At 41.4% G+C, this 13311-nt stretch overlaps 1 protein-coding gene across 8 annotated transcripts in view; it reads left to right on the plus strand.

The window, feature by feature from the left end:
* macf1a (microtubule actin crosslinking factor 1a) overlaps window positions 1-13311 on the plus strand; it is a 241766-nt gene that overhangs the window by 178189 nt on the left and 50266 nt on the right. For all 8 annotated transcript variants that reach the window (XM_040121367.1, XM_040121374.1, XM_040121370.1 and 5 more), the window contains one exon: window positions 17-199. In XM_040121367.1, coding sequence (XP_039977301.1) covers window positions 17-199 — 183 coding nt within the window. The remainder of the gene's footprint in view (window positions 1-16; window positions 200-13311) is intronic.

The following is a 13311-nucleotide window of genomic DNA, read 5'->3' on the forward strand; positions in this document are numbered from 1 at the left end:
ATCCTGTTTTTGCTAGCTGAGCGAGCGCGGCCAGGCCAGGTTGGACCAGATCGAGGATGCTGCGAGGAGGGTTCGGGAGTTCTACAGTGTGGTGGCTGAGCTGCAAGGCCTGCTGGGAAGGGCTGAAGAGGGGCTGAATGCGCAGGGCATGGTCGGCTCCGAGGTGGAGATGATCAAACAGCAACTGCAGGAGTTCAAGGTAGGATGGACTTGTGTTGCTGGTTATTTACATGGATGTGATGTGTATGGATATGAGTGCGCAGTTGTGTTTGAGAAGTGGCAGTCAGTGAAATTCCGTAGAAAAAGCATATCACTGTATGTGTTAGTGATGGTCAAAGAATCGGACTGAAACATCATTTGTAGTAATTTTCTTATACTCTTAATCTCCTGTTTCTTCATAATTCCATTTGGTTTGGTTCAGGGTTTTTTTTTGTCACGTACTACAGAACATACTTGAGCAGTATGTATGAATACGTGTGTGTTTGTCATTGGCGTTGGTAGTTATCCACTTGATTGCTGGGTTAAGAACAGGAGAGAATCTAACTGAATTCAGGGTGAAAAGGTTGTACTTGTGTACTGTGTTCACAGTATCTTCCTTTCCCATGTTGCCACTGAAACTAATTTGCACAGATAAACAGAAAATCTACAGTGTAACATGAGTTCATGTTGAGAGTACGGATTTGTGTGTGTGTGTGTGTGTGTGTGTGTGTGTGTGTGTGTGTGTGTGAGAGAGAGAGATGAATAGTGACATTCAATATTTGTAGAGCCTCTGAGGAGGTCTGTATCCATCATTTCCTTTTGCTCATGCCTCTAGAGACCATGAGGTAAGGGTGGGTGTGTGTGTGTGTGTGTGTGTGTGTGTGTGTGTGTGTGTGAGAGGGACTCCCGTTGTGTGTCAGGATTCAGAGATGGTGATTAGTTGAGTCACACATCTCTTTGAAATGCCTGACATGCTGCTGAATCACGCAGCTTTTTGCTTTTTTTTCCCGTATAGGACTGTTATGATGCTCCCTCTGTGTTTTTCTCAACGTTTCCCACCATTACGCCTACACTTTCTGAATCCCCCTGATATGCACATGACATACTCCTCCCTCTTCATGATGTTCAGGCACCACCCTTCTAGCGTTTTGAACTTGTTAGCCTTGTCATTGGGGTGATAGACGACGGTCTAAATTTGATACCAGAGCAAATCACACATCTATTTTTTCCGCTTCTCTTGTGGTAAACAGCACTTGGTACTGTAAAACCATGGGAAACGTCTGTACTGCCTTTGTTGTTGTTGTTTCAGTTATTGTATAAGTAAAAGATGGTACTTGAGGACACAGTCCGAATTAAGAATGTCCTCAGTTGTAGTCTGGCTTTTGCACGGTGCATTTAAACTGACTTAATGGTTTTAAGTTCAGCTTGCCGTACACAGAAAGTATTTTATTACTAGTCATAGACTACAACGCAGCTTGAGTTGCTTAAAGAAAATTAATTGCATTGTCAAAATGTGCTTATAGCCAATCCAATTACTGGAATTAGACCAAGATATGACCAGTTGTATTAAGTACATGTTGAGTAGAAATATGTGATTGCAGTATGTAAACAGAAATGTATCAACGAAGGCTGCAACTAACGTTTATTTTCACTGTTGATTCATCTGACTTTTCTGATTAATTGTTTTTCAAAAAATATTGAAACATTCTTATCAGTATTTCGCAGAGCCCAGTTTTACTTCCTCAGCCAACAGTCCAGAACCCAAAGATTTTCAGCTTACAGTGATATAAAACAGACAAAAGCTGCAAATCCTAACATTTGAGAAGTTGGAATCAGCAAACATGGCATTTTGGCATTATAAACAATTTGACTGGACCAATTATTTAACACTAGTGTAAACTACTGGTAAATAAATACTGGATAAAGAGATGTCTTCTCTTTGCAGAACAAGTGTTGAAAATAAATCAATGGATCCAACAATAGACAGTCACTGTTTCTAAAGTCCTTGTTAAGTTTTGTATGTTTGTACTTGGGTTTATTCTGAGACAAGAATAAAGGAGAAAAAGAAATCCTAAGAAGTTTGTCTAAAGTCAGGGTCATAATAAAAAAATCAGCACAGTCATTGACTGTATAGTGTTTCCTCCTTGTGATATTTTAGCATTAAGGCTGAAAATGTGTAGTTTGTGTCTGTTTTTAAAGAGAAATCTAGAATAGCATAGAAGCTGACCTAAGGAATGTGCTTTGCTGGCACATCCATTGTATTTTATTGTGTTACTCCACTGCTCGTTTCATGGGTACAAACCGCTCTTTCAGCCCGACTACTATCATTAAGGAGCACATTTTCTTGCCATGATGTAATTTCCTGTGTACTTTAGAAAACTATGTAAGTATGTGAGAGCTCAGGAGAAGTATGCACAAATCCCGCACACAGCCAGCACACTTAACCGTTTTCTCCCATCTGCCGATGTTCGAGAAGGTTATGCTTCTTTAAAAATGATTGATGATTCATGTGATGTGAGAACTAATCATTTTTTACGCATTTTAAAAATTTAGTAGGAGTCCTGCTCGGCCCCAAGACAGTGATTGGCTCCACTGTTGTTAAGATGAGTGGGTGGATCAAAGAACATTTTTTCCATTTTATGAGACACTTCTGCTTCTGTTTCTCTTCATCCTGATTCCCACTTTTTCATTCTTGTCCTCTCTTTTCTTTTTATCTCTCTTTATTTGATTCTTTTGATAGGTAGTGAAGCATCTTCACTGCCCTTACATCTCTCTCTTGTCCTACTAACCTCTCTATCTGCTTGTTTCTTCTTAAATCCCTCTGCCTGTTTCTAGGTCTTTCTCTCTCTCTCCTCCCCCCCCGTAGGTCTTTTAATGAGAGCAAGTCGAGTGAATGTGTTGCAGAGAACAGACAGACAGAGAAGATAAAGAGACGGTGAGAGAAGGAGAAAGGATGAGAGGAGGGAGAGAGAGATTCAAAGAGGGAGAGGGAGAGCTGTGAAAAGCTAAATAGGCTACACTTGAAAAAGAGTGTGAAGCTGTTACATGTATTTTGTCTCATGTGTTGTTACATGAATCGTGTCAGTCATCACGTTTACAGGTGCTCTAACATGCCGAATGACTGGGAGCAGTAAGGTTAAAGAAATATTCTAGACAACACTTTAACATGATCCAAAGAGACACTTTGTATGTTTTTTCTTTTTTTTTTCTTCCTTTAACTCACTTCGTATGAAGAAATTTTAATATCAAACCAAGGGAACTCATTAGAACCAGCTTCACCAGAAGGTTTTCTTTTTGATCCTTGTGTTGAATTTAAAAAATGAGCGTTTTGGACAAAAATCCATGGTATCTTGGAAACTGTTTTTGAACATTTCTTTTTTAAGTGTTAAATGAACGTACCTGACCAAGCTAGAGGAACTTGAATGGCTAAAAATAGATACATACTTACCGGGAATACTATTTGTGGCTTGCATGACATTCCTTAACAATAAATAGCTGAATAAAGAAATACTGGTGCTGATAAAAAGATTGGCCCGCTGTACAATAGTTATGTAATGGAGAGAATTACCTATTATTTGAGAACCAGATTTTGTTGAAAGGTGTATTTATAAACACACCTTTCAGTGTAAATGTTAGTGACAGTATCCGATCTCAATTGGATGGGCTGCCATGGAGTCGTGTACAGACAGTCGTGGTTCACAGAAGATGAAAACTGCTTTAAAAATTTAATTCGTCTAATACTTTGGTTTACGGCCAAACTAATGACATTCTCGTGACATTCTCACCAATACTTAATATTGAGTACTTTATTAAACCTAACAAAAACAAACTGCATAAGGACACACAACAGGGTAGCTTCCCATTGCGTCGATATGTTATTTAATTCTATTTATTATGATAATTTTTCTCATTTAAAAAGACTTGTTTGTGCTGTGGTTTTATATTAGTCATTTTTCTCTCTGTGTCCATGCCCTCTTTAAAAATCAATAAAGAAATTTGCAAAATGAGAGGAAAAATAAACTAAACATTTCTAAGCCCAGATAAAATAAGCTGAAATGTGCCGTATGTGTTAATTATGTTATTTATGCACTGATTAGGATTTTCCTCCATTAAAGCTGTGAACTACGAGCTGAGGTGCAGACAGACTGATGGCAGACTGGGAGCAAAAGTAATAGCAGGGGCAGAATCTATAATAGCTACTGTCTGCGGGGTATGCAGAGCACGGAGAAATGGTCTGTCACTCTATCTGGGAGAAGACGGGTATATATAGGAGGGCAACGAAGGGAGGACAGTGGGGGGAATACCGTCGAGAATAGAGAAACGGGCGGAAAATAAGAGTCAATCAGAGAGAGACGATCGTCATGGAGAGCAGGATCGCGAAGCAGGCTTTACAGATGCAGAGAGAAAGATAAGGAAATAGTGGGATACTGCAGATACAATGAGAAGGTTTTTCCACACATTTCTTCGTCGTTAGACCCTTTTTTGACTGTTTCATTTTTATTTTTTCTCTGTATTACATTGCGGTATATATCGCTTCTATCCTGCTCTAATAGTCTAAAGAGGGATGGTGGGGGGTGTGAAAATCTTTCGTCCACTCTTTGAAGCCACACTCCTCTCCTCTCCTCTCCCGCTTTGTCTCTGCCTCCCTCTACCTTCTCCTTCTCTCCCTGCCCCTCGCTTTCTCTGTAACCGATCCAACTCGGCTCATTTCAAACCTAAACATGTCTGTCTGGCTCCAAAACAGACCAGGCCACCCCTCTCCCCTCTCCCCTCTCCCCTCCCTCCTTCCCCTCCCCCATCAGACCCCATTTCCAATCCAGAGGGATGATGTCATACCGATGCTTAGAAAGACGATGGGGCTCAGGACGAGGGGTGGGTGGGTGTGCGTGCGTGCGCGCGTGCACGTCTGTGTCTGTCTGTCTGTCTGTCTGTCTGTCTGTCTGTCTGTCTGTCTGTGTTTGTGAGTATGGGTGAAAGGTGACCAGGGCACGAGGGGTGATGGGAGTCGGAGGTGTTGTTGTAAGATTATTGTTTAAACTTCCCAACAGTGACCTCATAGAGAATTACTGGGTCAAGAGAGAAAACAGTGTTCCTCTGCCGCTTTCTCTCTTTTGTCAAAAAGTGGAAACCGGTTCCCAGTTCATAATTCAACATACGGTATGCACTGTATATACAGTTTATTTATCTGGTACCGACCAAAATGTGTTCGTAGCACCAAGGACCGGTACGATTCTTAATTTTGTTTACTTGTTCTTTGATCAGATAGTTCTTGATGTTCTCAAAATGTTATGGAGGTCAAACCTCCAACAACACCTCTAATATAAAGAACAAGTATATTTTGAGACCAATATGTTTCAGATTGTGGCCCTCATCAGGTTCATCATACAACCAATTACAACGGGACGTATGAAAGAAGATGAGAAGAGAAACTTTAGAGTAAAAAAAATATAGAAGAAACAGCCAGTCATATGTTATAATATGATATATTACATATAGAATTTATAACTTTTTAAAGTGTTTTTCTTTCATACTCATCTTACTCATTTATCTTATATAAATGTTCTTTGTTTTTTTCTGTTATACAACCAAAAACAAACTGGTCTCACCATGAAGTTGTTTTTATACTAAAAGTGCTGATGGAAAAAAGTAAGCACTGCTGTCCAGATGTTGTACTAAGTAAAGTGTCGAAAAAAATAATGCTTCGGTATCGGTATGGAAACGCTGGTATTGTATTGGCCCTAATTTGAACACTACCCACCCGTAAAAACAATTGATCGACATGAAAACATACAGAGCGATGACTCTAAGGGTGCGTCTAAAATGACTATTTACTATTTACTGTCAAAATTCTGAACTCAAAGACTATGTGGTGACGTCCAAAAATGTCCTCCACGGAAATGAAAAAAAGGAAATTTCTTAGATGATGAAAATTAATAGTCATGCGAAACCTGTCAGTGATGACACGAAATGACCATCATTAAGAAGGGTCTGAAATCTCGATTTACCTCTCGCCAAAGAGTGAACTAATATATGCCTGTTGTATGGTTAGTAGTGTACATCCGAACAAGGGAGCGCATTCAGATAAGGTCAAAGTTTTGCATGAGAAAGGGGATCGGAGAAGTTGTCGTCTGTCTGCCTGCCTGTCTCTCTGTTTCCCAGTCAGAGTTCTGCTATTTATCATGTACATGTTTATACATGGGCATCCTGTCTGCACATATGTGCTACTGTGGAATCTGTGTTTGTATTTAGGGTTGCTCTGTGGGCTGATGAGAGGTGTGTGTGTGTGTGTGTGTGTATGCATGTACTCTACATTAGAGGATGCTTCTAATTCCTGTCTTTTTCGGGGTGCAACCGGAATCTCAGCTGTCTCCTCACCCCACCCACACACACACACACACACACACACACACACACACATACATACATGTTAGGGTGTGGCATCAACATCTCTCTGCATGCCCCTGACTCCCTCCATCCCTAAGCAGCTGACATAGTCTCTGGGTGGGATGAGAAAACGCACGCACGCGCACGCACATACACTCACTCCCTCACTGGTGTTTTAGCAGAGGGGTATTACAAGGCACTAAACCCTTAGGTGCAGATGGACATTCCTGGGAAGGGCTGGTTAGTCTGGGTGACAGCAGAATATGAGGCATATGTTTCTCTTTGTGTGTCTTTGTGTACATGTTTGTGAAAATCCCTGTCCTAAATCACGACTGCGGCTCTTCCCCTGTCTTCACGCCTTCTATCTCCTTCTCCCTCCTACATTTCACCTCCTCCTCTCTATTTTTTTTATCCTCCTATAGTCTCCTCACTCCACCTCATCATCCTGTAATCTTTACTCCTCAGAATATCTGTAAGCCTGTGACTCACTGTCCATCGCCACACCAACTGTGTCAGCAACTATTTAATGATGGGTGTAGAGTTTGAGCCAAACTGGGCCAGCAGCTCACCGGTTGTCTTTTTGCCCATGTTGTGAAGCTAGAACGTGTCCTAATTTTCACCTGTAAAGCTGCTTACACATTTAAATTGTAGATTTTAGTAATTAGCAGCAGTAGTCAGATATAGAGATTTTTGACCTGCAGCCTTTCCAAAACGCCAGTCTGGTGCGTGGAAAATTGCATTTTTGCCATGTTTTAAAACAACCCAATGTAATGTATCACATAATGTGTTCTAGAGAGCCCATATTAAAGTTGATGAGTCAGAGAGGTACACAGCAACTTTTATGTTCAGGTCTGGAAATCATAAATCACTAGTGTCATCCAAAATTTCCAGTTAAAAACTGCAAGTCCGGCTTTTAAAATGTTCCTGCTAAAGAGTCTAAATGAAAAGAAGTGTTTTAACTGTGATACACATTTCACTGAGTTAGAAACCCATCGGTATTTCAGCTGTTGTGGTTTTATGACTGAAAAATTCGGTATATTCATGTCAATATTTTCTCCATTAATCACTCCGAACGTATACTGTAGGCCTGTGGTAGGCAAATAGCAGCCCATGGGCCAAATCCAATACAATATACAACATGTCTTTGTATCAACAAATATGATCAATGATTTGTGTCTCAAACACAAATAGGTAGCAGTTTAAAATACGTTGTGTGCTGATTAAAAAAAAAAAAAAAAAATTACAACTGTATTTTTGTTTAACCATAAATTAAATAGATTGCTGCAAATTGAGTTTACATAACCCATCATTGACATTTTAGGTCATGTAGTACAATACAAAACATTACATACACAAACATACATTTTTGTAAATTAGTCTTCTTTTTTTTTTTTTGCTAAAGCAGTTTTACAGTAAGGTAAGCTCTTGGTTTCACCCACTATCTAATGGGTAAAAAAATAATCTTCACTCAGGTACAACCCTAAAAAAGTTTTATAAAATCCTTAATACATAAATTACTCTATATATACTATGCTGACCTCCACTGAACGATACTGAAAGAAATGGAGCCATGGTTAAAACTTAATTGCCGACCCCTGCTGTAGGCCATGTAAATAATAAAAACCACCCGATGAAACGGACAACTACAAAATGTATGAAATTGAAAGCATTAAGGAAGCTGACAAAGAATAAACACTACTGGAGTAAGTTAAGTCCAAGCTTGTATCATGTAAGGTCTGACTGTACCTAATGAGTTTCAGCGGGACTGATTCTAAAGCCTAAATCAAACTTTAAGGTGGTGTACAGTAAGGAGAGTTCAGTGTGTCAGAACCCAGTAACCCTCCCATGACTCCCCAGCTAATCCAAGTTGTACGTCATTTGGACGGCAGTGCTGTTTACTGCCTCTCTGGATTTTCCTGGACTACTTTCTGTCTGCGTATTCATGTCTGTTAGTCCGTATGTGTGTGTGTGTGTGTGTGTGTGTGTGTGTGTGACACCTTCTATTTGTGTGTGCTAAGTCTATGTGCATGACTCTTATTTCTGTCTGTGTCTCTCTAAGGGGCTGATTGGATCATGCTAACATGATTTCTCTAATCATATAACCTGATTCGTCCAGCAGAACTTTCTTGTGTCCCGCTGGCACGCGCACACACCCCTACATTCGCATGAAAACACACATTTTTCACATTGTTAACCCCTGCATGCATCTGTGATCGATCGAGAAAGTGAGTGATTGTTATGTCTTGGGCTTGTATGATCTAAATATGTCTGGGATGGTGTGTTAGTGCATACGTGTGTGTGCTCGTGTGTCAAGCCTTTCCACTCTCAGGTCCGGTATTGTTTCAGCTGTTGTGAATTTAAAAGGCATGCTGTGGCTCGGCCTGGCCTTCTCACTCTCTGTCTTTTTTTCACTCTCCTTCTTTCAGTTCTGTGGAATTCAAAATACTCCTCTGACATGAATTAGGCCAAATATTAACATAAAATATGTCAGATAGGACTTAATAAGATGGGATTTCATACCATTGTTCTCTTTTATAATAATGGGTATAATAAATGCATTGCTTGCTTCAAACAGAATGATGTTGGTCATACTAAAGAATGTTGTTAAGATAGACCCAAGATATAATTTCTTAACACTTTTTCTTCCTTATGAGATAGTTTGACAAAAGACTTGAAATTAATTTTAGTACAGCAACTTATCATAAATATCAAACGAGTGAACTGGCTGAGAACAAAAATACTGAGACGAAATTATGTTGTGGGCAGCCTTTTAAAAAATGGAGTGAACACATATATACTTTAACACATCTTTTGTGTATAAAATATAGTTAAGAAAAAATGACTCTACCTACATTTTAGCTTGAAATCCAGTTTTTTCAAGGGATATTATTATTGTACATCATAACAAGAGGTAGAAGTCTGATAAAAGACATTCTATAAACAGGGACGTTTATGGACCAAATGATAAACTGTATATAATTCATGTTTTTTACTTACTTTTTAAGATACTGTGTAGTTGACCATAAAGTTTATAGTGGTAGTTGTTTAACCTGTGCTGATTGTATATGTCATGGTTTAACTGTTGATTTACGGCAACATATTAAATAAAAGAGTGCAAATGTTGAGAACAGAAAAGCCGGACGAGTGGCTTTTGGAGCTGTGTGTAGTGGTGGTGTAAGATCCCTGTGATAAGAAGACTCAGGTGCATGTGTTTCCGTGTGGGAGGTGGAGGAACCTCAAAGAAAAAGAGAAGAGGAGTTTGTGTGTATGAGCAAAAAAAAAAAGAGAAATGACCTCCAGAATTGACCTCAGCAGGCAGCCTCAGAGGTGTTGTTTTTGTGTGTGTGTGTGTGTGTGTGTGTGTGTGTGTGTGTGTGTGTGTGTGTGAGGGCAAGAGAGAAAGAGGAGGTCTCTGAAAGAGAGGGTAAGACTATTTTTAACACACTAAAACTCCCCAAATGGCATAAACCACTGCAAAGAATTGACCTCCAAAGTGTTTATAATGTGAAAAGTCCTTTCTGCATTCATCGTACACGAGCATACAACTCCCATCTGTAACATAGACTGCCATCCGCCAGCTGAATGAAAACACACCGCCTCACACACGCTGAAAACTAGCTTGGAGAGAGTGTGAAGTTTTTATTTGCCTCAAAGAATGTGTGTGTTTGTGTACGCGCGTGCATGCTGACTAATTTACTGTAAAATTCAAAAGCACACAAGTAGCTGCCCACCTGCACACACACCCGCACACACGCACAACGCAAATCAGCCACAAAATCTGCAAAGTCTCAAACTACCACTATGACTGGCAGTGGTGTGTGTAGATGATTGACAGGTGTGTTTATTAAAGTTATTGAGCATGATAGTGGAGGTGTGTGCCTTACTTGGTTAGAGGTGTGTGTGTGTGCGCATGCATCAGCGTCTTTGTGTGACATTGGCTATGTGTGTGCTGGGTCCAGGTTTCTTTGTGTCTGTCTCTTTGCCTGAGGAAGGTTGATAACAATAAAAGCTTTCACACACTCACTCACACACACACACACACACACACACACACACACACACACACACACACACACACACACACACACACACACACAGAGGCATGCAGGTGAAATGCTCTGCTAGTTAATATAAAACTACCCCTGAGAGTTGGAAAGAAGGAGGGTGGGTTAGGAGAGTAAAAGCACAGGCAGAGAGACATGGCAGCTACATTTTTCCTGCTGCCAGGTTACCACAGAGTGGGAGGGAGAGGGGACGGATGTAGAGGGACTGAAAAACAAGACGAAGAAAATGACATTAAATGACAGTGTTTTGAAGAGATGAACAGATTAACTCTAGCCTGGGAAGAGAAGAAATGAAAGGAGAGAAACGGAGAAGTATATTTACCTCTCGACAGGTGTTCCCCCAGGAACAAATAAACGACCCATAAAAGTCAATAATACGTAGGTTATGCCCTCCACCTGTGTTTGTGTTTATGTCACTTAGCTGCACTAAGTGGTTTCGAGCCTCTAGACACAGACAATGGCCGTGTGAACTTATATGAAACCACAACAGCATCATGTGTGAGTAACAGGCCATTTAGTGGCCGCTTAGATCCGACGTGCTACACGGCACCGTAGCAGTAAAGTTTTGCACCACAGGATGACCCCCAGGGAAAATTAAACTCTTAATCCTCTCGTCCCTTGACTCCTCTCTCAACACCCCCGCCTCCTCCCCTTCTCGTCCGTTCTGTGACTCTTAAACTAGCCGTGACGACCAAGGAATTAACGAAAATCGAAATAGAGGAGGTGAACACAAGCAGATCCACAGAGGAATTGACTAATCAAATTTAACTTTAAATACATCATGGGGGGTCATGGGTGGAGGCATAGACTCTGCCCCTGTCAACAGTCAATGAGGCAGAGGAAGAAGGGGGTAGGGTTATTTGAATGAGCAAATCAACCAGGCTTAATCTGTTTATCAGTCCCTCATTGTCCTTTATGGTTCCTTTACTCTTCAGTGTATTTATATTTTGGTTCTTTTTTCCCTCACTGCCTGTCCTTTCTATGTTTCCTGGTAGCTGGTCCACATCTGTGAATGCTTGGATTTAAATCTTGTTGTGGTCTGTGTAGAGGGGATTGTCGGTTAGCCTTGGGTCACGCGAGAGTTTGTGAGTTCTGCATGTGTGTGTGTGTGTGTGTGTGTGTGTGTGTGTGTGTGTGTGTGTGTGTGTGTGTGTGTGTGTGTGTGTGTGGGTGTGTGTAGCAAACCAGTGACAAACCTCTTTTGTTTCTATAAAGACGTTTGCCTTGGACGCAGCAATGACAGCTGCAGTGCAACTGACAGAGAGGGGGTGGGTGATTTGGAGTGGGAGGAGGGAGGGGGGGGGGCATCTAAAAGAAAGAGTGGAGTATTTAGCATATTTGACATGCAGGCCACGGGCTACACTGTGCAACAGTTGAGAAAGAGAGAGCTGCTCTTGTGAGTGTTGGAAATGTGTTTCGAGGCATAGGAGTAAGAGAAAAACAAATCAGGCGTGCTTGGGTTCAGATCAGCGGAGCTCTGCCAGACTGCTTTAAACAAACAGACTTGCTGAAAAAAGAGGGCAGAAGAGAGAACAAGAGGGAGGAGGAGGAGGAGGAGTAGGTGGAGGAGGAGGGACACCACAACTGGCTCTGAGTAGCCTGAAACTTTTGGATAACAAGAGAAAAACAAAGTGGCTTAAAGTTCCCTGCCTCTGCTCCGGGGCTGCAGGTTGCCATGTTTGCTGGTATCCCCCTTCTCACTGACTGGGTGGCTGTTCAGAGGATTTGTGTGGCATCTTGTAGAAACAGACAGCAACCCCCTCCTCTGCTGTTTTTTTGTGCACACCCCCTTTTCCTCTTGGCCCCTCTCCCTCTGCGACACACACACACACACACTCACCAGCGGGATTGGGTTTCAGTGAAGGCGCAGACGGGAATGCACAAGTGGAGCCTGTGAATATCATAGACTTTAGCGTGTGTCTACATCTTTTCCATATTTATTTTTTACACCGGCAGCTCTTTTGCTACCAGCTCTGCATCTGTTGGACCGAGGAATTGTGGCTCAACTGGTAAACTGGGAAAACTCTGACAAAGGAGGAAATAATGGAGTGAATAAAGACAGACTGGACTCACTTCCTTGTCTGCCTACAGCCTGGACTATTGCTTTGGGCAAAAAAAAAAAGACAGCTCATTACTGATAAGCCTCTTTCTCTCCTGACGGCTACAGTCCCGCCCTCTCTCTCCCTACCTCCATTCCTCCCTCCTTTCTGTTTTCTTTCCTTTTCTTTGACTCTGTATCATTTCACTCTCAGAGGACAGCGTTTTTGTGCTCCAAAAAGGGGGGAGGCGGTTTTCCCCCCCGGAGCATTAAGAGTGGATTACAAAGCTGTGATGAATGTAGCCATGAATGTAGCCATCTCACATCACTAGCCCCCTTCTCTCTTCCTCTCAACGCACCAAATCTGGTGACAGTGACAGGGACAGCAAGGGAGGTACCTTATAATAATCTGCCTGCTTGCCTGGAGAATACCTTCATCTGGATTCCATCATAGTATATTAAAGCATTTGAGTTCATTCCTCTTTGTATTATTCCTCCTTTATTTATTTGGGAACAGTTATAGTAGCAGAAATGTTGCTCACTGCTCAGCGTGGTATAATCAGCTGCATCCTGGTACTGAGCTGATATTTTTATTTTTTTGGTAATGAGCAAAATCCTCCTCTGCACAACTCTCTTTCTCCACACCCCCTCTTACCACTCTGCCTCCTTCTCTATCGCTACTTAACTCCCCTACGCCTCTGTCTCTCGCGCTCTCAACCTCTCTCACTCTCTCTGTCTTGTGTGTTTTGTTTCTTTTTTTTTTTTTTTTTCTTTTTTTTCGGGGGAGAGGAAACCAGCATGATTGGAGAACTTCCTGTGTTTTAATACCAGTGCAGGAAACAGAAC

The sequence above is a fragment of the Xiphias gladius genome, chromosome 24 (genome assembly GCF_016859285.1).
Source record: "Xiphias gladius isolate SHS-SW01 ecotype Sanya breed wild chromosome 24, ASM1685928v1, whole genome shotgun sequence".
Classification (NCBI taxonomy): Eukaryota; Metazoa; Chordata; class Actinopteri; order Istiophoriformes; family Xiphiidae; genus Xiphias; species Xiphias gladius.